The 26,447-nt window shown below is 51.5% G+C and overlaps 1 protein-coding gene across 1 annotated transcript; it reads left to right on the top strand.

Moving 5' to 3' along the window:
* Positions 1 to 6,389: 6,389 nt before the first annotated feature.
* Positions 6,390 to 26,111, top strand: PLAC9 (placenta associated 9). Its single transcript, XM_062215133.1, has 4 exons — positions 6,390 to 6,470; positions 22,628 to 22,719; positions 24,062 to 24,185; positions 24,574 to 26,111. The coding sequence occupies exons 1-4, from the start codon at positions 6,407 to 6,409 to the stop codon at positions 24,582 to 24,584; spliced, it is 291 nt and encodes a 96-aa protein (XP_062071117.1). The 5' UTR covers positions 6,390 to 6,406; the 3' UTR covers positions 24,585 to 26,111.
* The last annotated feature ends 336 nt before the right edge of the window (positions 26,112 to 26,447 follow it).

Here is a 26,447-nt window from a genome sequence, read left to right as displayed (position 1 = left end):
TATTGCTCTGCCTTTCAATAAATCAATAAATATTAAAAAAAATAAAATAAAAAGATCCTGGCCACTGCCGCGGCTCACTAGGCTAATCCTCTGCGTGCGGCGCTGGTGCCCTGGGTTCTAGTCCCGGTTGGGATGCCAGATTCTGTCCTGGTTGTTCCTCTTCCAGTCCAGCTCTCTGCTGTGGCTTGGGAAGGCAGTGGAGGATGGCCCAAGTGCTTGGGCCCTGCACCTGCATGGGAGACCAGGAGGAAGCACCTGGCTCCTGGCTTCGGAACGGCGCAGTGTGCTGGCTGCAGCAGCCATTTGGGGGGTGAACCAACGGAAGGAAAACCTTTCTCTCTGTCTCTCTCTCTCTCACTGTCTAACTCTGCCTGTCCAAAAAAAAAAAAAAAAAAAAGATCCTGGAACTAGATCCACCTGTAACCCTGGATGAAATCTATTTAACAAATCTTATCTGAAAGATGCACACGAAGAAACTTACTTAATATAAATAGTACTGCAAAGACCAATAAAGATAATGCATATACAGCCTTTGAAGAATGCCTGGTTCAGAGATAAGTTTAGCAAATCACAGAATAAAAGTAAACAATGAGGCTTTTTTATAATTAGCCCCAGCTGGCCACCAACATGCTTTGAAGCCCAACATATGGTTGGCATATTTCCCTAATTCCTGCTGCTGGTTTCAGTGCCCCTATTAATTTCTTTGTTCGTTTCCTGTTTCCTTTCTCTTGCCATGATCCATGCACCGTGTGCTAGCAGCTCTCTCTGTCTGTGAGGGAGGCAGTGAGCCTGGCCATCAGGCCTGGATCTTTCTGCTGGTGGCTCTGGAAATACTGGCTGGTGCCAGAAGGAGAAGAGAAAGAGGCTTTGTGCAGCCCAGACCCTCCCAGCCAGCGAGACTGTTCCAAGTGGGCTGCATCTCCATCCCCAGAGGGCTGGCCAGCCCCTATTTCCTAGGACATTAGTGCACTGGATCCCTGTTATCTTCTTGCTCAGTTTTCTTCTACATGTTTGGGCTGGTTTTCATTGGCGCAAGGAAATAAGTTGATTTCCAAATAGTTATCTCTCGCTCTCTTTTTAAGATTTATTTGTTTATATATTTAAGAGGCAGAGTTACAGAGAGGGAGAGACAGAGCTCTTCCATCCCCTGGTTCAGATAAAGCTCCTGGCTCCTGACTTTAGCCTGGCCCAGCCCCAGTCATTGAGGCCATCTGGGGAGTGAACCAGCAGCTGGAAGGTCTCTCTCTGTCTCTCTAACTCTGCCTTTCAAATGGATAAATATATATATATTTTTTTTTAAAAGGTAACATTAATTATCTTAGTAAGAAAATTTCCCTTTATTTCTATTTTTTAAAAGATTTATTTATTTATTTGAAAGGCAGAATTACAGAGAGGCCGAGGCAGAGAGAGAGAGAGAGGGAGAGAGGTCTTCCATCTGCTGGTTCACTCCCCAGATGACCACAATGGCTGGAGCTGTGCCAATCCAAAGCCAGGAGGCAGGAGCTTCTTCTGGATCTCTCACGTGGATGCAGGGCCCAAGGACTTGGGCCATCTTCTACTGCTTTCCCAGGCCATAGCAGAGAGCTGCATCAGAAGTGGAGCAGCCAGGACTCGAACTGGCGCCCATACAGGATGCTGGAACTTCAGACAGCGGCTTTACCCGCTAGGCCACAGCGCCAGCCCCTACTTCTACATCTTTGAATGTGTTGTTTTACTGTCGGGGTATCTGCTCATCAGATAACAGTTTCAGTATTAATTGAAAATATAAGGCTATGTTGATTTTTGTTTCTTTGACCTTGGCACAGATGTGATAACTTTTTTCCAGTCCCCACTAATCAGCCAGCCAATAATTTATGTTATGTTCAGATTAGCGGCTAAATGAGACAGGATGCAATAAAGCGTGTTAGGATAGTTGGATGTCCATTTGGGAAAAAGGTTTTTTAAGTTTCAATCTTTCCTCCCAACCACACAGAAATTCTAGATGGATTAGAGATTTTGTCTTTAGGAAACCTTAAAACTATTTGGAGAAAATATTGGAAAATATTTTTATAGTCTTGATGTGAAGAATCATAAGTTGTGATAAACTTACATAAGGCATAAAAGAAAACACAGAGATTTCGCCACATGACATCTAAAACTTCTCTATGATGAAAGAGACCACAAAGTTCACGACAATGGGAGGCTGAAAGAAAACATTGCCAACATATAGGAGAGGACATTAAAAAGTTTGTGGAAAAATGGAATTAGAAAATAAATTTGTTTGGCAAAACAAATTTTGAAATCCATGCAGTTTTTTTCATAATATGCGTTTTTCCATGAGCTTTTCAAAGACGCTTGCAACAACAGGCAATAGATTAATAATCAAAATCTGTAAAGGGGAGAAGTGGGGGATAAAGAAAATTTGAAGAGGCAAATAAAGCTCAACCCTCACTCTAAATAGCAAATAAATAAAAACAAGGTAAAATCATCAAAAGCTCAAAACGTAAATATCCGGCACTGCAGAATGCACAGGGCGACAGCTCTTCCACCTCCAGGCTCTTCCGCACCAAAAGTATTGTCTGAGAATGGCACTCCTGCAGTGCGGTTCCAGTACAGGTTCCCTTGGAGCTGGGTGCACCTGGAGCTCAGTTCTCTGTGCCCTGCCACTCCAGTGTTTGGGGGACAGTTTGTGATCTATTCAGCAAAATATAAAAGACCCTCTGACTCAATGATTCTTCTTCCAAGAATCTAGCCTTTCAGAAATATATGACTATCTAATAGTGCATAAATATATATACAAAAAGATATTCTTTGAAGCACATTTTATTTTGGGGAGAAAAAGGAAATACCCTATGTGTCCATCATGAAAATAATAATAATGATGTAAGTAATGATGCATCTATTCATGGGATATTTTGCAACTCTTCCTATTCTTAAGTGTTTGTTTTCATGTATTTGGAAGGTAAAGTGACAGACAGGGAGAGAGAGCTCCCATCTGCCTGTTCACTCTCCAATTACCTGCCACAGCCTGAGCTAATCAAGGCTGAAGCCAAGCCGAGAACCTGGAGTGCCATCCAGGCCTCCCCCCAAGCTGCCGGGGCCCAAGTACTTGAGCTATCTTCTGCTGCCTCCCAGGATGCACTAGCAGGAATCTGGATTGGAAATGCAGTAGCCAGGACTCAAACTGGTGCTCTCAGGTAGAGTTGAGCACCCTGGGCAGCAGGCTAACATGCTGCAGATAATTTGCAACTCTTTAAAGGATGTGTACTCATGTTCAACCATCTTCAGTATTTGATGCCACAGCAGAGATAAACATGAACATAAAAAATATTAAAATTATCTCGTGTTGGGGCCAGCACCACGGTGTAGAAGTTTAAAGCCGCCATCTGCAGTGCTGGCTTCCCATGCAGGAGCTGGTTTGAGACCCGACTGCTCCATTTCCCATTCAGCTCCCTGCTGAGCCTGGGAAGGGAGAGGGGGATGGCCCAAGTGCTTGGGCCCCTGCACCCCCATGGGAGGCCAGGAAGAAGCTCCTGGTCCCTAGCTTCGTCCCCCAGCCATTGAGGCCATTGGGGGAGTGAACCAGCAGATGGAAGATATCTATGTGTGTGTGTCCCCCTCTCTCTCTGTAACTCTGCTTCTCAAATAAATAAAATAAATTTTTAAAATAAAATCTCATGTTGCATTGCAATGTCTATATGTTTATGTCTTAATCTGCATTATACAGATGGGCAAAGCAAGATGGGCAAGGAAAAGCCCACTAAACCAAGAGGCCTGAACGGGAACCTTGAGCATGGGGAGTGTAGTGAGAGGCCGTTTTCATGCTATACTCCATATCCTCACTCCGTGCTCCACCACAAGGAAGCATTGTATACAGTTTTATAACATTAAATTCAAAATATTCTGAAGCCCACTGGCTGCGTGCATTGTAAGAATCCTTGTGGGTTTGGCTGTTCTTTGACAACTTTCCACCTGGCAAAACTACCCAGGAGTGTCCTACCACATTCTTGGCATTCCTGGAATAAATCATTTTTTCCTAAACCAGCTCATCTGGGCATCATCATTCCCAGGAGAATTATTTTTTTTTTTTAATTGTAGATCCAAGTCTCCTTCACTGACTCAGAATTTCTTATTTTGCTGTGGAAGAGGAAGTGAGAGTTACGGTTCATGTGGCAGTCACACAGCCACGGCCATGGCCAAAGCCATGGCCACAGCCCAGGAGAAGGTGGAGAGGGAGGCTGGATCCTCAGATCAGCCCCAAGCATGAGATGAAAGTGCTCCTTTTGGAGCAGCAAAACACAACAACAGATACATTAGGGCTGGGCTTTTGTTTTCCCCAAAACCCAACCTTTTCTAATGTACTTGTTGGATGGGTAGGTTCTGTAAAGGGGGTGGGGAATTTCCACTTGTTCTCTTCTAAACCACAGCAGGATGTTCTGAAACTGCCTTAAAATCCCATCCAGTTCTTAGAATTAAGAAACCCACCCAGTCTGCTTCCAAAGGAAGAAGATAACAGAGTTGCAAGGTGTGTGTGTGTTTTGTATTATTATCTCAGGGCTTCAAATCAGACTGCAGAGCTGATGTGTAGAAAGGGGCCTGTGAGGGTCTCCAGGGCAGATCAGAGAGGCGGTACATGCATACTCATACCCTAGGTGCGGTCTCTTAAGATTATAAGCCTGCCGGCGCCGCGGCTCACTAGGCTAATCCTCCGCTAGTCCCGGTCGGGGCACCGATCCTGTCCCGGTTGCCCCTCTTCCAGGCCAGCTCTCTGCTGTGCCCAGGGAGTGCAGTGGAGGATGGCCCAAGTGCTTGGGCCCTGCACCCCATGGGAGACCAGGAAAAGCACCTGGCTCCTGCCATCAGATCAGCGCGGTGCGCCGGCCGCAGCGCGCTACCGCGGCGGCCATTGGAGGGTGAACCAACGGCAAAAGGAAGACCTTTCTCTCTGTCTCTCTCTCCCTGTCCACTCTGCCTGTCAAAAAAAAAAAAAAAAAAAAAAAAAAAAAAAAAAAAAAATTATAAGCCTTACTGCTTTGTGAATTCCCTAAAGGAAGATATGAGTTTACCTATCTAATGCAAGGCTTCAACTTCTGCTGAACACTCTGATTTTGATTGTATTGGGGCCTTTTGCTTTTACAGAGCTGTAAACTGTCCACAACTGACGGCAATGCAAAGTAGTTCTTTTGTCTCTAGATAGGCCAGTCCTGCCAGGTGTACAGGTTCAGGTGGCTCCAAGCCTTCCTGCCTCCATTTGCACAATATCACAGTCTATATCAGAGATCTAAGGTACAGGGCAGCAGGTGAGGCCCAACTGCTGCCCTTAGGGCCATATGGGGAGGGAAGATATCTCTCTCTCTCACTCTGTCTTTCAAATAACTAAACAAAAGCTTTTATGAAAAATATTGCAGGCTGGTGCCAAGGCTCAACAGGCTAATCCTCCGCCTGCGGCGCTGACACACCGGGTTCTAGTCCCAGTCGGGGCACCGGATTCTGTCCCGGTTGCCCCTCTTCCAGGCCAGCTCTCTGCTGTGGCCCAGGAGTGCAGTGGAGGATGGCCCAAGTGCTTGGGCCCTGCACCCCATGGGAGACCAGGAGAAGTACCTAGCTCCTGGCTTCGGATCAGTGCAGACATTGGGGGGTGAACAAACGGGGGAAAAAAAGGAAGACCTTTCTCTCTGTCTCACTGTGCACTCTGCCTGTGAAAAAGAAAAAGAAAAAAAAAGAAAAGTATTGCAGATCTGTGTCTGTTTTTTGGACTGATAGTGACTTTCTAGGGTGCATCCCTTATGAACGAGTTCGATAAAATCTTTAGCTCCTGCTCATTTGATATCTGTGTGAGTCCTGATGTAACGTTTTTTGGGAAAAGCATCTTTTCACATCACTGTCCCTTCTTTCCCAGAAGAATGACTTTACAGAAGACCCAACAGCAAGCCTGCGTCCCCACAGACGCTGTCTGGGCCGTCGGAGCCCTTTCTTGTTCCTCCGTGGAGAAAAGCTTCTTCGCACCCTGGAGCTGGGGGGGGGGGGGGGGGGGCTGGCGCCTGTGCCACAGCTGTGGGTGACAGCGGGACTTGTCTACCCGTCTGTGCAAGGAGCTCACAGCGACTGCCTGAACCCCGAGCTGCCGCCCAGCCTCCCCTTGCGCCCCGCGCCCCGCGCCCGGGGCCCAGGCAGTGCAGCCGCTGCCTGGGAGCGCTCCCAGTCCCGCACGACCGCCCCTCCGCCCGCGGGGGTCTCTGGGCTCCGCGCTGCTCCCGGGGTGCGGAGGGACTCGGGAGGGGGCGGGTTCACTCGAGCCAGAAAGCCCGGAGCCGCCCAGGAATTTTGGCTCGGGCTGGGAGCATTTCCTCCCGGGCTGGCCCGGCGCGATCCCGCGGAGGAGGGCGGTCGCGGGCAGACGTGCGTAGCGCTCGGTCCCGCCGGCATCATGCGGCCCCTGCTGTGCGCGCTGGCCGGGCTCGCCCTGCTCCGCGCCGCGGGCGCTCTGGCCGGTGAGTAGGGGCCTTGGGCCCGCCATGCGGGCAGGGGACTGGGAGCCCGGGAGGCCCGCCGAGGGCAAGCTTGGGATGAGCGAGTGAGAGAGATGCCAGGCAGGGAGGGAGTGACAGAACCGGCAGGGAACAGAGGCACAGACAGAGACAGGGGAGAGGGGAGAGGGGAAATAAGGGATTAGAAAGAGGTTTTGGAGAAACACAGATACCAGTTAGGGCAGAAAGCAAAAGGAGTTGAGAGCAACAGAGCAAGAAACAAGGATTGAAATGGCAAAGGGTAAGAGCAGTTGGAGAGCAAGAGAGTCAGAGACCTATGTTTTCAGAAAACCTATTGAGAAAGTTGAGAAAAGCTGGGGGGGGGGGGCGGTGTGGAACTGCTGGTGAAAGGAGACAGGATGGGGTGAAAGGTCAAGTTTGTAGGGTGGGCAGCCCTGAGGCCAGCTGGGAGCAGGCCTGGTTTTCCAGGGCGATGCACTGGAGGCTGAGCTCCAAGGCCAGTGACCCAGGCAGGGCCCCACACGGCCATCCGGCCATCCTGGAGCCAGGCAGGCGGCCCCCGCCATGTGGGGACAAAGTCAGATTCCAGGTTTGTTTCTTTAAAAGTCGTATTTATTTATTTGAAAAAAGAAGGACATCTTCCATCCACTGGTTCACTACCCAGATGCCTGCAACAGGCAGAGCTGGGCCAGGCCATTCGGGAGCCGGGAACTCCATTGGGGTCTCCCATGTGGGTGCCAGGGACCCAAGCACTTGGGCCAATGGTCCACTGCTTTCCCAGGCTAGCAGGGAGCTTGTTTGGAAGTGGAGCAGCCAGTATTCAACTCAGTGTCCTGATATGGGGGGCTGGCGTCACAGACAGCGCCTTAACCCATCACGCAGGCCCCCAGGATCCAGCTTGCCTTGCCGGAGAGCTTTCCTGAAGGCTGAGCTGCCTTGAGTGGAGGAGCAGGGGATGAGCACCTCCCCCCACCCACCCCCCCCACCCCCGGGGGCTGAGTTCCAAACTTTGCATTGTCTGCTTTATTCCCCTTCCCATGCTCATCCGAGTGCCCGGGGGAGGGAAGGCTCAGAGCCCTCACCAAACACCCAGCCCTTCCGTCCCCTCCCTGGGCCCTGTGCTGCGACAGAAGCCTCCTGGGTCCCTGTTGGGGCCCCATGACCTGTGTAGGCGGGCACTCCAGGAAAGGCCCTGGGCCTTAGGCAGGGCTCATCGGGGAGGAGTGACACACACCTGCTGGCTGACCCTGGGATGTGCCCGGCCAAGAGCAGGCATCCACACACAGGACGCTGGCTCTCTTGGACAACCCCAGTCTCTCTCTGAGCCTCCGTTTCTGCACCTGTTCAGGAGAATCAGCCATTTCATCACAAGGCTGCGACAAGTGCCTGCCCAGGCCCTGGGTACAAATCCTCCTTGGCCCAGCTCCTCTGCCCGGCCTCACACTCCCAGAGCTGAGGGCACCGAGCAGAGCCTGTGCTTCCCCCAGCTGGCCGTGACTGGCTGAATTTCTGCGGCCCCTGTAACCGCAATTCATATATACACTTTAATGTGAATTTCCTTACAAATATTAAGTTTTTTCTTCTGATTATGTATGTTTAGAAGCTACAGATTAAGAAAAAATAAAGACGAAAGTATAAATGCATGAATAACAGTTCACTTTTTAAAGATTTATTTATTAGAAAGGCAGAGCAACATGGGGGGTGGGAGATCTTTCGCCAGCTTGTTCACTCCCCAAATGCCCACAAGAATCCGGACTGGGCTGGGTTGAAGCTATAAACTTGGAACTTCATCCAGGACTCCCACATGGGTGGCAGGAATAAAGTGCTTGAACCCTCATCTGTTGCTTCCGAAGTTCATCAGCAGGGAGCTGGACCAGAAGTGGAGTAACCAAACTTGCACTTCGATACGGGAGGCAGGCATTCCAAGCAGTGGCTTAACCACTGGACCACATCGCCCACTCCTCTTTTCACACATTTTGTGTATAACCTTCAGGTTGAAGACAATATCCATTTTTTCTTAACTTTTGCTTATAAAATTTTCTAAAAGATTTTATTTATTTATTTATTTATTTGAGAGGTAGAGTTATAGACAGTGAGAGGGAGAGACAGCGAGAAAGGTCTTCCTTCCATTGGTTCACACCCCAGATGGCCGCAACAGCCAGAGCTGTGCTGATCTGAAGCCAGGAGCCAGGTGCTTCCTCCCAATCTCCCACGTGGGTGCAGGGGCCTAAGCACTTGGGTCATCTTCTTCTGCTTTCCTAGGCCATAGCATTGAGCTGGATCAGAAGAGGGGCAGGTGGGACTAGAACCGGCACCCATATGGGATGCAGGCAGAGGATTAACTACTGCACCACGGCGCTGGCCCCTATAAAAAATTTTTGATTCAAAAAATATACTGCACAGGGCTGATGCTATCGTGCAGTAAGGTAAGCTTCTGCCTGGGGTGCCTGCGTCCCATATGGGAGCCTATTCTTGTCCTGGCTGCCTCTCTTCTAATCCAGCGCTTTGCTAATGCACCTGGGAAAGCAATAGAAGATGGCCCAAGTGCTTGGGCCCCTGCACCTGCATGGGAAACCCAGAGGAAGCTCCTGGCTGCTGGCTTTGAATGGTCTCGGCTCCAGCCATTGTGGCCATTTGGGGAGTGAACCAGTGGATGGAAGACCTTTCTCTCTGTCTCTGTCTGTCTGTATCTCTACCTCTCAAAAAATAAATAAATTTTTTTAAAATGTACTACAAAAAATAGAACAGTATAATGTATCTGCCAGCCCTGTTTCAGCAAGTACAATTCATGGTCAATCTTATTTCACCAACAGGTTGAGCTTTTCTAATCTGAAAATCTGAAATCCTCCCAAAATCTGTAATTTTAAAAAAGATTTATTTACTTATTTGAAAGTCAAAGTTACAGAGAGAGGGAGGGAAAGGCAAGGAGAGCGATCTTCCATCTGCAGGTTCATTCCTCAAATGGCCACAATGGCCAGGGCTGGGTCAGGCCAAAGCCAGGAGCCAGCAGCTTCTTCCAGATCTCCCTTGTGGGTGCAGGGCAGTTGGGCCATCTTCCGCCGCTTTCTCAGGCCAATAGCAAGGAGCTGGATTGGAAGTGGAGCAGTTGAGACTTGAACTGATGCTGATATGGGATGCTGGCATCATAGGTGGCAGCTAAACCTGTTATGCCACAATACCAGCCCCCAAAATCTATAGATTTTTTAAGTGCCAACAAGATACCACAAGTGGAAAATGCCACACCGTGAAACTTTGTCTCATGTACAAAATTATTAAAAATATATAAAATTATTTTTGGGCTATGTGTATAAGGTGTGTATGAAACCCAAAGGAACTTAGATTTGAGTCCCCTCCCCAAGCTGTCTCATTAAGTAGGTGCAATGTTCCAAACTGTGAATGCCTAAGTAATTCCAACCCCAAGCATTTAGGTAAGGGCCTCCCAACTTGTATAATCTCTACTCTGTCTCATTTCCCTCGGATATTATAAAGGAAATTCCAGGCACACATATTTTCATCTATAAATATGTCTTTGTGTATTTCTGAAAGATCAGTACTCTTGTAATGAACATACCTGCAGTACCATTATCACTCCAAAAATGGACGATAATTCCTTAGGATCATCAAATACTTAATCAATATTCAAAAGCATTCTGGTTGTGCTATATATTTTAGCATTTTATTTGTTTGGTTCAAATAAGGTTTGCGTTTGGTAAGAAGTCTGTTAAGTCTGTTTAAATAAGTAAGTTCTCCATTCTTTTTCCTTAAAATTCATTTGTTGAAGAAGCCAAGCTTGTCCTGTAAATTTCTCCACATAGACTTGGCTAATTGCAACCCCATGTGGTCATTTAAGTGTTTCTCTGCCCCTTGTATTTTCTAACTGATAGCTAAATCTAGAAGCTGGGACTAATCCAAAAAGAGTTTTCATTTGTTTGTTGTTTATTCATTCATTCATTCTTTGGAAAGGCAGAGCAACAGAAAAGGAGAGACAGAGAAGCGGACAGAAAGATCTTCCATATGCTAGTTCACTCCCCAAATGGCCACAACGGCAGCTGGGGCTGAGCCAGGCTGAAGTCAAGAGCCTGGAGCTCCTTCAGAGTCTCCTACGTAGGTGCCCAGGGCCCAAGGACTTGGACCATCCTTTCCTGCTGTCAGACCGGTCTCAGATTGGACTTAGTTAACCCAACCAGAGACTTGGTGATGCAAAAGCAAAGAGATTTATTGTTCTAGCCTGGGCTAAGGTCCAGGCCTCCAACTGTCCCAGCGATTTTCTGACGAGGACCCCTCCCGTTTCCTTTGTGGGGTTTATATAGGGTTTTCAGAGACGTTCTATACATTATGGCACCATTCAGCAAATCAGCTCATTCCGTGGGAAATTCAAAGAACCTCTCTTAAATTTATTAGTGCATCCAGTGGTGGGAATGGACCTAGTAAAGGTGGTTGGATGGCTTTTGGGGTTGATGCTCTTTAAAATGATTGGCTAAAGTCTAGGGTCCGAGCCGCTAGGGTGTACCTGCCAAGCTGCAGGGTCTCGGGATATAATCAGTCACCTTAACTGCCTGAAAAGACACCTGGAACTTTAGGTATTTCCCTGCTATCTGCTGATTGGCTGTTGCTAGGGGAGCTTATCACAAGAGGAGTTTATTTCTCTTTTTTTAGGAGCTTTTAGCTTAGGGTTCAGGGCCCGGTCAGGCCCCAGTTACAAGATGGAGGCCTAGTCTAAAATAGCCGCGCCTTGATCCAGGCAGGTTCTTCACTGCCTTCTCAGGTGTATAAACAGGTAGCTAGATTAGAAGTGGAGCAGCTAGGGGCCAGCACTGTGGCACAGCAGGTTAAAGCCCCAGCCCGTGGTGCCAGCATCCCATATGGGTGCCAGTTCAAATCCCAGATGCTCCACTTCCAATCCAGCTGTCTGCTCTCTCTCTCTCTCTCTCTTTCTCTCTCTCTCTCTCTCTCTGCCTCTCCTTCTCTCTCTGTGCAACTCTTTCAAATAAATAAATAAGTAAATAAATAAAGCTTTAAAAAAGTTTAACTCCGGTAACAATCAAAGAGATACACATAAAAATAATAAAGACTCTAAAGTATTCTCACAGAAAACTCCAGGGGCTGGCACTGTGGTGCAGAGGGTTAAGCAGCCACTTACAATGCCAGCATCCCAAACTAGAAGCCACTATGAGTTGTAGCTGCTCCACTTTTCTTCTTCTTCTTCTCTTCCCCTTCTTTTTTTTTTTTAGCAGTTTATTTTTTATTTTATTTTTATTATTATTTTTTTGACAGGCAGAGTGGACAGTGAGAGAGAGAGACAGAGAGAAAGGTCTTCCTTTTTCCATTGGTTCACCCCACAATGGCTGCTGCAACCGGCGCACTGCGCTGATCCAAAACCAGAAGCCAGGTGCTTCTCCTGGTCTCCCATGGGGTGCAGGGCCCAAGCACTTGGGCCATCCTCCACTGCCTTCCCAGGCCCCAGCAGAGAGCTGGACTGGAAGAGGAGCAACTGGGACAGAATCCGGCACTCTGACCGGGACTAGAACCCGGTGTGCCGGCGCTGCACGCAGGCGGAGGATTAGCCTATTGAGCTGCGGCGCCAGCCCCTTCTTCTTCTTCTAAGAATTATTTTATTTGAAAGACTTACAGAGAGAGGTCTTCCATTCGCCGGTTCACTCCCCAAATGACCACAACAGCCAGGGCTGAACTGATCCAAAGCCAGGAGCTTCTTCTGGGTCTCCCATGTGGGTGCAGGGGCCCAAGGACTTGGGCCATCTTCTGCTGCTTTCCCAGGCCACAGCAAAGAGCTGGATGGTTAAGTGGAGCCGTCAGGACTCGAACCAGCGCCTATATGGGATGCCGGCACCTGCTACACCACAGTGCTGGCTCTGGTGTTAAATTATTTTAATCAAAGGCATATTGGTCATTTCTATTAATTCTCACTAATTGTCTTAGTTTTCTTCTTTTGTGCATTGAGATTTTTTTCTTATTGATTTGTACATGCTCCTTACATATTAAGTGAAGTAAAATGGATTGTGTGTTTCTTGAGACCTTTTTTGAAGGTAAAGCTTTAACTGAGCTCCTAGTTTGCTAACAGAGGGATCTTAAATCCTGAGATCCTAGATCTTTTAACTAGTGTAGCCATTCCCATGAGTGTCTCAGGTTCCACTGGGGAAGCTGTCAGGGTCCAGCACCATCCAGGTCCCCAGAGACCAAAATCAGGATTCTGCTTTTGCTTTGGGTGAAAGAGGATGATGCAGTGGCCCATGGTGAGGATCGTGGTATTTCTTACAAAAATGGGTAAAGTGAGGAGTAACCTACTCAAAGACACTTTGGTGGATATCTATATGTGTCTATATGTATATATATATATATAGATACCCACCAAAATCCATACACACACACACACACACACAGAGGCAGTATCCTGCTTTTTTTGTTTGTTTGTTTGTTTTGACAGGCAGAATTGGACAATGAGAGAGAGAAAGGTCTTCCCTCTACTGGTTCAGCCCCCAAAGGGCCGCTACGGCCGACGCGCTGCGCCGATCCGCAGCCAGGAACCAGGTGCTTCCTCCCAGTCTCCCATGCAGGTGCAGCGCCCAAGTGCTTGGGCCATCCTCCACTGCCCTCCCGGGCCACAGCAGAGAGCTGGCTTGGAAGAGGAGCTACTGGGACAGAACCCGGTGCCCGAAGTGGGACTAGAACCTGGTGTGTCGGCGCCGCAGGCAGAGGATTAGCCTAGGGAGCCGTGGCGCCAGCCAATCCTGTGGTTCTTGAAGTGTTTTACTACATTGTAACTCCTGTGGATTAAGATCAATGTTTCTGGCCTAGCTGTTCATATGCCTGTGTGCCATATCAGAGGGCCTGGGTTCTGTTCCCGATTCCAGCTTCCTCAAATGCACACCCTGGGAGGCAGCAGGGGACGGCCCAAGTAATTGGGTCCCTGCCATCCATGTGAGAGGCCTCGATTGAGCTCCTGGCTCCTGGTTTCAGCCTGGTCCAGCCCTGACCATCGCTGGCCAAGGGTAAACCAGCTTGCTCTCTCGCTCTCTCACTCCCTCACTAAGTACCCTAGGTTTCCTGTAGGTTCAGAGAGCAAACTGCCTCAGCAGCCCTGCCCACCAGCTGATCTGTCTGCACTGACGGATGGGAGATTAATGCAGGTAACAGGCAGGCTCTTCATCAGGGCAGCTTTCTCGTGCCCTGAGTGAAACATGGGCACAGCAGACACTCACTGTGCTGGAGTGACATCCATAAGCGCTCAGAGCAGTCTTCAAGGCTCCTAGCTGGGTCTGGAAAGTGACACAAGGGAGGGACCCCTTCCTCCCCCAGAAAACGCAACACACATGCTCCTCCGTGCCCCAGCTCGCTCGTGGGAGGCTCAAGCCTCCTTCTCCAGTTTCAGCCAGGACAGCTGTCTGTAGATTGTGAGATCGTCCTGCAGTCATTTGAAAACGCTTCAAAAAGACACTGATGGTTTGGATTGAATCACAAATGTTTATGCAGACAGTGGATGCGGTGAGCACTATTATCCTATGACATCAAATGCGGTCAACGGGAAGTAGGCCCCAGGTGGCCCCAGGTGGCCAGAGCTGCTGGCCAGCACAGGGCATGACTGGTGACACCGAGGCCTCCCGGCACCTTTCAGAGTCGCACCCAGCACACAGAAATCTTTTACGTTGCAGACACGTTCTTACTGGCCGGGTCCCAGACACAAAAGATCTCCCCCTAAGACCTGGAAGCAGGAGGCGAGCCACAGAGGACAGAGCCCAGGGCCATGTCTCAAACTGGGGCAGCCAGCCCGGCGCCTCCCTCACCCCCCACCCCTGGGCTCCACCCTGCAGTCTTCCCTCACCAGCGCTCAGCGCTGCTCCTCCACCCATGGCCACTGTCCAGGGCGCACATCAGGCCCTGAGCTGGAGCCAGGGCAGAAACAACCCAGCACCAAGGAGGTCCGGGGGAGTCAGGGGAGGCTGGGGAGCCTCGGGCTTGGCTGCTCAGGGTCCGTCCTAGTAATCCTCCCTCTGCTCCCACTCCTCTTGTTTCCTGACAGCCTCGTGTGTGTGTGTGTGTGCACACGTGTGCACGTGGAAGGCCCCCAGTTACGGTCTTGCTGGAATTTCTGGTCCAAGAAGCAACCTCTCCTTTCCTTTCTCCATCTCTGTCCTGGGAGCTCCTCCCTGAGGCTTCTCAGCAGGCTCCTGGGGGAGCTACAGCTGGGAGGGGGCATCGCACGGCCACCCCCATGCTGAGACAGCAGAGGCTGAGAGAGGAGAGGCCAGCTGCTCCCAGCCCACAGGGAGAGGCTGTCGTAATGCCTCCCAGCCAGTGCTGGAGGAGGCCCCCTGGGGAAGGGGAGGCCCCTGGAGGAGGGACTGCTGGCAGGCTGGCTTGTTAGGGCCCATTCCAAGCCTTCTCTCTGAGATGACCTCCTGGGGCCTGGCTGAGCTCATCGGCAGCTGCACCTGGGTGCTCAGCCTGCACTTCTGTCCAGATGTGAGGGGTTTGGCTGTGCCTCGGCCCGGCCTTTTCCCTGGAGGAGTTTGGCGGCCAAGTTAGAGCTCATCGCAGACACACAGAGCACAGGGTGTTTTCAGCCGAAGGAGAGGAATGAATTCATGTTGTGGGAGACTGCCAAAGCCAGCTGATCCCCACTTGACCGGCAGGGTTGCTAAGCCGGGGACAGGGTATGAGCGGGAGGGCGGCGGGGGCTTGGGTGGACAGGTGTGGCTCCAGGGAACAAATGAGTGAGAGGCTCTTGGGCACGGCTGCAGAGGTGTGTACATACCCGGCCTCACACCAAGGAGGCCCCTCCTCCCCCCAGCTGCCCACCCTGCGGGTGAGAACAGCTCTTCCTGCTCCCTGGAAGTCTCCCCTACAGGCTGCGCACCCCAGCTCCAAATGAGACAACTGAGTCACAGTGTGGCTTCTCTTCACCACGGCCACCTCCAGACCTGCCCCAGTGGGGTCTCTCACACCCCCTCCTCCCCCCTAGTTCTGAGCATTTTATGTGGGTGCACTCAGCCCACGATTGTGTGTGCTTTTTGCCAACAAACCCATTAGACAACTGGCTTTTATAATGGAACATTCCAGACCATAGAAGGAGCCTTCGAAAAGGTCATGGAAAATGTGTATTTGTTAAAAAAAAAAACTGCAGAATTCAACATTTTTGCACGCAAATAAATTTATCTTTTACTTTCATTTTCCACGAACTTTGTGACGTACCCTCGTGTACGCAAAAACAGAATGGTCGGACCACCCTCCCCATGCTCTCATCACACAGCTTCAACAACAGACAACTTCTTGGCCAATCTCGTTGACCTTTTACACCCACCCACGCCTCTCTCCCAGCCCCATCCCAGGCCTGCATTATCTCCAAGTAAATCAAAGACATCATAGCATTTCATCCATAAATATTTCATATGGGTCTCTAAAAGACTCACTTTAACAAAATAACCGAAGTGCCATTATTACGGACTCTTCCCTCCCCAAATTCCACAATAATACTGTCTGTCGTCTTTTGACCGGGCTTCTCTCTCTTTTTAGAAATTTGTGTTTATTAATTTTGGGCAAGATCTCTCACCTGCTGGTCACTCCCCAAATGCCCACAGCAGCCAGGACGAGGCTGAGCCAAAGCTGGGAGCCAGGAATCCTGTCCGGGTCTCCCACATGGGTATCAGGGACCCAACTGCTTGAGCCATCGTCTTTTGCCTCCCAGTGTCCGCATCAGCAGGAGCCTGGAACTGAGGGTGGAGCCAGGACTTGAAGCCTAGCACCAATGTCATCTGGGATGGTGCTGTCCTAAGAAGTGTCCCAACCATTGCACCAAATGCCAGGCCCACCATACCAGTGTCTTTCGAAGAGGCTTTTATCTTTTTAAATTTTTATTTATTTGAGAAGCAGACAAACAGATGGTGGCTGAGGGCAGGGACAAAACCCTGGTGGCCCACATGGGTGGCAGGAATCCAGTGACTGAAGCTATTACTGCCACCGCCCCCTGCCCAGGGTCTGCATTAACAGGAAGCTAGAGGCCGGTGCTGCGGCTCAACAGGCTAATCCTCCGCCTTGCGGCGCCGGCACACCGGGTTCTAGTCCAGGTCGGGGCGCCGGATTCTGACCCGGTTGCCCCTCTTCCAGGCCAGCTCTCTGCTGTGGCCCAGGAGTGCAGTGGAGGACGGCCCAAGTGCTTGGGCCCTGCACCCCATGGGAGACCAGGATAAGTACCTGGCTCCTGCCTTCGGATCAGCGCAGTGCGCCGGCCACAGCGGCCATTGGGGAGTGAACCAACAGCAAAGGAAGACCTTTCTCTCTTTCTCTCTGTCTCTCTCTCTCTCTCTCACGGTCCACTCTGCCTGTCAAAAATAAATAAATAAATAAATGATTTTTTTAAAAATTAAGAAACAGGAAGCTGGAATTGCGAACAGAGTCGGTTATCAAAACCAAGCACTCCATAGTGGGACACTGGCACCATAACCACTAGGCTTAACAGTCACCACTGAAGGCAGCAGAAGATGACCCAAGTGCTTGGGTCCTTGCACCCATGTGGGAAACCCAGAAGAAGCTTCTGGCTCCTGGCTTTGGCCTGGCCTAGTTCTGGCCATTGCGGCCATTGGAGGAGTGTACCAGCTGAGGGAATCTCTCTCTCACTGTCTCTCCCTCTCTCTGTCTCTCCCTCTCTCTGTCTCTCCCTCCCTCTGTCTGTAACTCTACTTCTCAAATAAATACAACTCTTTAAAAAATAAAATAAAAAATAATTTTGCCCCAGGGTTTAGCGTTGTGGTGCATTGGGTTAAGCCACCACCTGCAACGCCAGCATCCCATCGGGCACTTGCTCCAGTCTCAGTTGCTTGGCTTCCAATCCAGCTCCCCTGCTAATGCACCTGGGAAGGTGGCGGAGGATGGCCCGAGTGCTTGGACCCCCACCACCTCCATGGGAAACACAGATGGAGTACCAAGCTCCCAGCTTCAGCCTGGCCCAGCCCTGGCCATTGTGGTCATTTGGGGAATAAACCAGCAGATAGGAGTTCTCTCTCATTCTCTGCCTCTTCATCTCTCTCTGTAACTCTGCCTTTCAAATAGATAAGTAAGTTTTAAAAAAACCTGCATCTGTGTTACCGGTGAATGGCAGGGTTCTTGTCTTCACACAAGAAAGAATTCAGGCGTGAGACAGAGAGTAGTGGGAGGTAAAATAGCAAGGTTTATTAGGGAAGGGACATCCGTAAGAACAGATGGGCACCTCTCCAGACAGGACCTGAGAGTGCCCAGTCGCTTGGACTGGGGGAGAGCGGGGTTACATGGTTGAGTGGAGAGAGTACACCTGGGCAGGCCGGCGGGCGGCTCAGCAGAGAGGCAGAGGGCTGAGCGCCCAGTCTGGTTGAGGCAGGGGGTTTTTAAGGAGATGGGTCTTGCTTTCCCACCTCTGCTCCTCTTGGAACAAAGGATTTTGGGATGTAAATAGAAAAACTCCAGGGAGAAAACTCAGATAGGAGTTTATCAGACAGGGGGAAGTCTGGCTGGCAACACCCCCCCCCCCCCCCTTAGAGGAAGGGCCACCAAGACCCCCTGGAGAATCAGGATGGGAGCAGGGTATATTTGAAATGCAGATAGTGGGCAGCATCTGGAAGATTGTGGAGGGTTGACAAGCAGAAGGGGCAGTACCACTCCCCCCCCCACCCGCCACCCGCAGGTTATCAGGTAGAAGGGGGCAGGGCAGGATGCTAACACTGGGCTGCCCCTGAAACATTATCAGGATGACTTTGAGATGCAGATGCATATGCTGGACATGGTCATCTTCTCTTTAGGCCTTTGTCACACACACATAAGCTCATATCTGACTTCTTACCTAACATCTGGAGAGCTTGATTCCAATAACTCCTACTGCACCCTGCTTCCGATGCCCATGGCCATGGCCAGAGCCTTGATTCCGGCAGCGTGTGAAACTCATTCCCTCTGTCGTTCCCATAGCCTGCGACCCTCCAGTGCCTTGGCCCTTCCATGTATCCCAGCTCGTTGGCCCTCATTCCCTCCCTTATCCAGGCTGTGCTCCAGAGCTCTCTCCCTTGACCCCTGGCTGGTCACGTCGAACGTCCTTGGCTCCTGGCTGCACCAGGCTCATCCTGCAGAATCCCAGCTTCCGGCTCCGTCCACCTTTGTTCTTGCTGCTCTGCACCCCATCTGTGGAGCCCCGCTTGGGGCAGGTGTATTCCTAACAGATGCTGGCTCATCCTGCATGGTCTTCTTACTATGCCTCCCTCCTCCACATCCCCTGGGGGAAACCCTCTGCTATTCAAGTCCCCTACTCAGTGGACGGCCTCTCAAGAACACAAAAAACAAATTAAGAAGCACTTGTAGATTTCCATGATATAAGTAAATATTCTCATCATGACCGCCTTTCAACAACCCGCTTACAGAATTCCTGGAAACACAAGCTCTTGGTAGGGGGCGGGGTTCAGCAGGTGATTCTCTGTGATTGGCAGAGGGAGCAGAGGCCCTGGGGAGCACACTCAGCTCTCTGGCCCTGCAGACCAACGCTGGCCTGTCTGCCACATTCCCTCCCCAGGCTGCCCCGCCTGCCCTGGGGGAGTCCATGGCCTCCTTCCAGGGAATGCATTCCCTGTCTTCTTCCTGTCACTGGGTCTGGTTGTGTTTCCCCAAAGTTTAAGAAAACAGAAAGACAACGATAAACACTTCTCCAGACCCTGTGATCCTCACAAACGAAGCTTCAGGGGCCAGTTCTCCAGGAGCCACATGGTCACCTGCTGACCTCCCTCTCCCTTCTCATCCTCCTGTCACCTAAGCACACCCTCCCCCCTCCCCCACTGCAAGGCTCTCCTGGGGCTCCCTTTCCCTGTCCTTATCTTGTCAAGTCCTCCCTGCTGCCCCAAGGCCATGCTGGCTCCTGGCTTTATCACTCTCAGTCAGTCCAGATTTGTTTAACTGAAGGGGGCGGGGCATATGCGGGTTCACTCCATCTGGAGCTCCCTAGCGGATGCAGGGGCCGAAGCTCTTGGACCATCTTCTGCTGCTTTCCCAGGTGTTTGAAGAGGGAGCTGGATCAGAATGTTACCGGAGGGAAGGCCGTGGAAGCCGTGGGGTTCTTGTCTTTATGCAGTGAGACATGAGACAGAGAGTGGAGTGATAAGGCTTTATTGGGGAGAGGGCATCCGTCAGAACGGAAGGGACAGAGAGCTGCACTTTGTAAATTCACATTTATTAAATAATAAAAAAAAAGAAGAAAAAAAAAGGACAGAGAGAGAGAGAGCGCCCAGTAGCTAGGACTGGGGGAGAGCGAGGTGACATGGTTGAGTGGAGAGAGTACACCTGGGCCGGCCAGGCGGGCTCAGCTGAGAGGCAGAGGGCTGAGTGCGCAGTCCTGTTGGACTCCCTAGGTTTTTGAGGGAGTCTGTTAACCTGCCTCCCCCTCTCCTCCAGGACAAAGGATGGGAGTGGAGCAGAGGGGCTTCTCCTAGGGAGTCTGTGACGGTTTTACTGCCCCATGTTATCAGGTCAGGTAACCCCTTTGGTCCTGAGGAGGGAGAATTCTCCTGGGAGCTCTCCTTGGGGGAGGGGCTAGGACCACCTGGGAGGTGATCAGGGTCTGGGCAGGACTGTGAAGTACAAGATGCTGGGCTTCTGGAGCCTCCGCAGTGGGTGCTGGTCTTCAGGCCCTTCTCTTAAACACACAGGCTCAATTTCTGACTTCCTACCTGTGTATGCTCTCCACTCAACCAAGTAACCTCGCTCTCCCCAGTCCAAATGCCTGGGTGTTCTCTCTCCCTGTCCTTCTGTCCTGATGGATGCCCTCTCCCCAATAAAGCCTTATCACTCCGCTCTGTCTCATGCCTGAATTCTTTCTTGCATGAAGACAAGAACCCTAGTGAAGACAACCCCACGGCTTCCACAGCCTTTCCTCCAGTGACATTCCTGGGCAATGCTGATGACCTGCAGGCATCTCAGAGCCACCAACTCTGAAACCTGAGCTCAGAGCCAGACCGCTAAGGCTAAGTTTTCAGGAGTTAGGATTGATGGCACCAGAAGAAAAACAAACAAAACACACTGGGCTGGCTTCGAGGTAGGCTAAGCCTCTGCCTGTGGCGCCCACATCCCATATAGGTGCCAGTTCAAGTCCCAGCTGCTTTTCTTATCTAGCTCTGCTGATGGCCTGGGAAAACAGTAGAAGATGGCCCAAGTGCTTGGGCCCCTGCACCTGCTTGGGAGACCCGGAAGAAGCTCCTGGCTCCTGGCTTCTGAACGGCGCAGCTTCGGCCGTTGCAGCCATTTGGAGGGTGAACCAGCGAATGGAAGACTTTTCTCTCTGTCTCTCTCTCTCTGTCTGTAACTCTACCTCTCAAAATAAATGAATAAATAATATCTTAAACAAACAAAACCGATATTGAGGAGAAACACAATGAATCAAGAGCTGAGGGGCAGAGGTGTTGCAGCAGGTTAGGCTGCTGCTTGCAGCTCCGGCACTCGAGTCCCAGCTGCTCTGCTTCTGATCCAGCTCCCTGGCAGTGCACCTGGGAAAGCAGTGGAGGATGGCCATGGACTTGGGCCCCTGCACCCATGTTAGAGACCACAGTGGAATTCCTGTCTTTGGCCTGGCCCAGACCTGACTGTTGCAGCCATTCGGGGAGCGAACCAGCAGATGAAAGATTCTCTCTCTCTCTCTCTCTCTCTGTCTCTTTTTCTGCCTTTCAAATAAATAAATCTTAAGAGAAAAACAATGAAGACTTAAGCAGGTTGAATGCATCCCAGAGCTTCTGCTTCCTAGCAGTGTGATTAAAAAAAAAAAAAAAAAAAAAAATTTGGCCGGTGCCGGGGCTTAACAGGCTAATCCTCTTCCTTGCGGCGCCAGCACACCGGGTTCTAGTCCCGGTTGGGGCGCTGGATTCTCTCCCGGTTGCCCCTCTTCCAGGCCAGCTCTCTGCTATGGCCCGGGAAGGCAGTGGAGGATGGCCCAAGTCCTTGGGCCCTGCACCCGCGTGGGAGACCAGGAGAAGCACCTGGCTCTTGGCTTCGGATCAGCGAGATGCGCTGGCCATAGCGGCCATTGGAGGGTGAACCAACGGCAAAAAGGAAGACCTTTCTCTCTGTCTCTCTCTCTCTCACTATCCACTCTGCCTGTCCAAAAAAAAAAAGATTTTGTTCTATTTATTTGCAAGGAAAGTCACAGAGAGAGAGGGGAAGAGACAGAGGAATAGATCTTCCATCTACTGGTGTACTCCCCAGTGGCCACAACAGCCAGGGCTATATGAGATAGAAGCCAGGAGCCTGGAACTCCATCTGGGTCTCTCAGGTAGGTGCAGGGCCCCAAGGACTTGGTCTATCTTCTGCTGCTTTCCCAGGTGCATTAGTAGGGAGCTGGATCAGAAGTAGAGCAGACAGGACTTGAACTGGCACCCATATAGGATGTTGGTGTTGCAGGTGGTGGCTTAACCTGCTGTGCCACAGCGCCCGCCCCAGCAGTGTGATTTTCTTCATATTGTTTCCCTCTTCTGGGCTTCCGTTTCCTTGTGTATAAGTTGGGGATAGGCTGACCGGATCAGCACCTTCGCTTGCACTCCCGTGTGGTGCATGGTCAACACACAGCAAATGTCCGCTAGGACAGGCTGTCCCGGATGTCAATCAGCTGCTGTAATAGCGCCACTCTTCCTGTCTCCTCCTCCCGCCCCCGCCTGCACACATCACTTCTTACGCGACTGCTGCAGCAGCCCCAGCCTTCAAAGACCTGTCTTTCGAGCTGTGGATTTAAAACTTCAAAATAACCCTGGTGTTAAATCAATTCCAAACAAACATCACAATTAGTTTTCTAAGACCTTGGGATCGAGCTCTACCCTGGTGGATTCATCTGCAGGATTCCCATTGCCAGTCCCCTCTCCCACCCACCCTGGACATTCCAGCCAGCCCCCACCCTGGGGAGGGCTGCCCAGTGAGCCACGCTGGGTCATGCCTCTGGCTTGGCTGGTCTCCCGGGCTGGAACCTCTCCTCCCTTTTCACCTGGTTCAGGCAGGCTCCCGAGTCCCTACGTGTCCTTGCCGTGGAGACCAGTGAGTGATGGGGGTGGCTGAAATGTGGGCACTGACCCACACCCGGGCATTTCTCTGCTGCCCTCTGTGAGACCCAGTGTTGTGCCGGAGTCCTAGGACCCGCAGTGACAAGCCTTGTCTTCCCCCAGCTGCTGAGCCTTTCAGCACACCGCGAGGAGACTCAGCTGGGAGCTGTGACCAGCTCGTGGCTCTCCACGGCCGCTTAGACATCATGGAGGAGGTAACACGGGTGACCCCGGGGGTGGGGGCAGCCTCAGGACTGTCTGCCAGGCTGGTGGTTTGCTGGGGCGCAGGTGCAACCTTGCTATGCAATGTCAGGAACTCTGGGCATGCTGGGGCTGTGGGGCTGGCCTGCCTTCTCCACCCCTGGCTTCCCAGTGGCTTTGGTCACCCTTCCAGGGTGACTGGGTGGGAAGGTGGAAATTCAGTCATTGTGCCGGTTACACAGCCGGGGTTTGGAACTTGAGTACGTAAACTTGGATGGGGAAAAACTTCTATCTTTACTGGCACAAATCTTTCATTTAGTTTTAGTATTCCTATTTTTTTTTTTTAAAGTATAGACCGCAAACCCCAGCTTATTAGCAGTATCATTCCTGACTTTGTCATCAGTAGAAATCACAGATAACCTCATCCCACTGTAGTTATGAATAGCTCTGTCACTTGTATTCCTCAGTATATCAGAATGACTGTCCTTGTGAGGTCCTGTGCTGAACCGTGGTATTTAGTAAGTTAACAATACATGATATCAAAACTCTAGTCTTTAATACTTGAATAATATTTTGATCCACCTGGTGCACCTGGTAATTGTATGTATTTTATTTTTGCATTTAAGGTGGTTTTAAAATATTTTATTTATTTAAAAGGCAGAGAAAGACAAAAAGCGAGATAGGTCTTCTAACCACATCCATTCACTCCCCAAAGGCTCACAACAGCCCAGATTGGGCCAGACCAAAGCCAGGAGCCCAAAAGTCAGGCTGAGTCTCCCACTTTGGTGGCAGGGACTCAAGTACTTGAACCATCACCTGCTACCTTCCTGCATGTTAGCAAAAAGCTATAATCAGAAATGGAACCAGGAATCTAACCCAGGCGTTCCGATATGGAATTTGGGCATCCCAAGTGGAATCTTAACCACTGCACCAGGTGCCCCAAAAGCACTGGTCTGGGAAGAGGTCTGCAGGCCTTAGCAGACTGGCACAAAACAAACAAACCAAAAAACCCTAAGAATCCTGAATTTTAAAAAAATAAAATCTCCTACCTGTTGTTTGGCAGAATTGCCACCAGGGGGCAGGGCAGTAAAGGGAATGTGGGCTTGAGGCTGCCAAGGCCCAAAGGGAGAAAGCTCTTTCCCATGGCTTCACCCTTGGCTGAAGAAACCACTGAGGGCCAAAGCCAGGACAGCAAATCCCTGAGATGCTGTCATCTGGGGAAACTGAGGCAGGGTCACACCCTGAATGGGGCCCAGTCCCGCAGCACCTAGTCCCCTCCCCACCACATCCCGCTGGACCCAGTGAGCTTGGCGCTGCCCTTGTCTTTGACTTTTCCCCCTGCCCCTCGCACTCTAGACGGTGGAGAAGACGGTGGAGCACCTGGAGGCGGAAGTGAAAGGCCTGCTGGGCCTGCTGGAGGAGCTGGCCTGGAACCTGCCCCTGGCCCCCCTCGGTCCGGCCCCTGACCTCCTCGCAGGCGGTGAGCTGTTCAGGGAGCAGAGACCATGGACTCTGGGCCTCTGGCATGTGGGGCTGGGATGACTGCCTCACCCCCACCGGGGTGGCCCAGACAGGCAGGGGGAGAGGTGAGGGGCGCCCTCCCCCATACAGGGGTGCTGCAGCCCGGCGCCAGGCCAGGGCTTCTGGAAGACGGGCTGCCTCTCTCACGGGCTGTTCTCCTGCCCCACAGTTCCTATGGCTCCCTTCACCTGAGGACCCCTCCTGCTCCGTCCCTGCTGCCATCCGCACTGGTCAGGAGGGGGGTCGCCACCTGCCCCAGCAGTGTGTGCCCCGGGGACTGGGAAGGGGAGGGGCAGGCGGCTGGGCACCACAGCTTGCTCACTCCAGGGCTGCCCCCTGTCTTTCAGATCTCTCCTGAGCCCGAGAGGCGGAGGAGTCGGCAGCCCGAGGCGATGCGTGCGCCCTTCCATCCCCAGCTTTCTGTGCGGTAGAAAGCTGCTCCTTTGGTCCCCCAGCGTGTGCTGCCAGAGTGACCCCTGTAACCGCAGCCGCTTCCCACCTTCTGCAGCCATGCCCCGGGCTCAGACCCGCGAGTCCCTGTCCATCGGTGCGTCCGCCCTCCTGACTGGTGGGGAGAGACGGGGCAGAGTCCGGCACCTGCGGCCCTTGGGTGGTCTTGCTGCTCAGCTTGTTGCGGGTGAGCTGCCACACATCACCTGGCCCTCTGTCAGCAGTGGAGACCCTTGGGCCCCACAGAGACCTCTGCAATCAGAACCTGCATTGTACTGAGACTCCTCAGGGATCTGTGTGCCCATAAAATGTCCTATTGAGGTGAAATTCACCATTTTGTACAAATCCAGTGGCTTCCAGGACCTTCACAATGTTGTGCAATTGTCACCACCAATTCCAGAAGATTTTTTTGTCTCCCTCAAAAGAAACCCTGTGCCTATTACACCGTCACTTCCACCACCACCACCACCCCCCACCACCACCCCACCCCACCCCACCCCCGGAAATCACTCCGCTTTCTGACCCTGCACTACTCGGCACTGTTTTAGATACATCATTGTAAAATGCGTGGCTCCTGGCGCCTGGCTTTTTTCACTAAGCACGTCGTTAAGGTTCCTCCAGGCTGCAGCGTGTCCCAGCACCCCACTCCTTGTTGTGACCAGTGCTCCATTGTGTGGGTCCACGTCTTAGTCATTCATTCTTCAGTTCATGGGCCTTGGAGTTCTTGCATTTGGGGCCCTCACAAATAACGCTGCTGTGCATAGTCACCTACACCTTTGTGCAGACACGCTTCTGTTCCTGTTGGGGCTGACCCCGAGGAATGACACTGCTGTGGCAGATGGTAGCACTGTGTGAACTTGTGGAAGGGCGGAGCCACCCGGCCATCCTGCAGGTCAGCTGTGCCGTTTTACCTTTCCTGACCCCTCCATAGATGCTCTCTCTTGGGTTAAAATGCTTCCTTCTGCTCTTCGTTTGCTGACTGCTTTTTAAACATTTTACCTTTATTTTTAAAGATTTGTTTTTTATTTATTTGAAAGGCAGAGTTAGAGAGAGAGAAGGAGGTGGAGGAGAGAGAGAATGTTCTGTCCGCTGGTTCACTCCTCAAATGGGTGCAATGGCCAAGGCTGTACCAGCCCAAAGCCAGGAGCCAGCAGATTCTTCCAGGCCTCCCAAGTGGGTGCAGGGGCCCAAGCACTTGGGCCATCTTCTACTGCTTTCCCAGGTGCGTTAGCAGGGGGCTGGATCGGAAGTGGAGCAGCCGGGCTCGAACCAGCGCCCATGTGGGATGCTGGCACTGCAGACAGCGGCTTTACCTGCTAGGCCACAGCGCAGGCCCTTCCCCATGTTATTTCTTCATGTGGATTTGAGTTATGTTCAGTATCTTTGCACCTCAGCTTGAAGGTCTCTCTTGGGCAGTTCTCGGAAGGCAGGTCCACCAGCAAGGCTCCTCTCGGTTTTCGTTGATCCAGGATTTCTTCATTTCTGGAGGGCGTCCGGTAGGCGCGGGAGTGCTGCTGCCATGCCTTTGCAAGAGCGGCCCTGCCAGCCTCTGACCTCCGACCAGGGATCGGCTGTTCCCCTTCCCACAGATCCCTTCTGCGTGACAGGCTGCTGCTCCTGCTACTCTCAGGATGCCGCCTTTGTCTCTGGCAGCTCGGTTATAATGCGTCCTCCCCGGGTGGGTGGGTGGGGGATCCTTTGAGCTTCTCCTGCTTAAGTCATTGAGCTCCTGGATGCCTAATGCCTTTCATCACGTCACCAGGTGCCCAGC

The sequence above is a fragment of the Lepus europaeus genome, chromosome 17 (assembly GCF_033115175.1).
Source record: "Lepus europaeus isolate LE1 chromosome 17, mLepTim1.pri, whole genome shotgun sequence".
Taxonomy (NCBI): Eukaryota; Metazoa; Chordata; class Mammalia; order Lagomorpha; family Leporidae; genus Lepus; species Lepus europaeus.
This window is presented reverse-complemented; position numbering and strand designations above follow the sequence as displayed.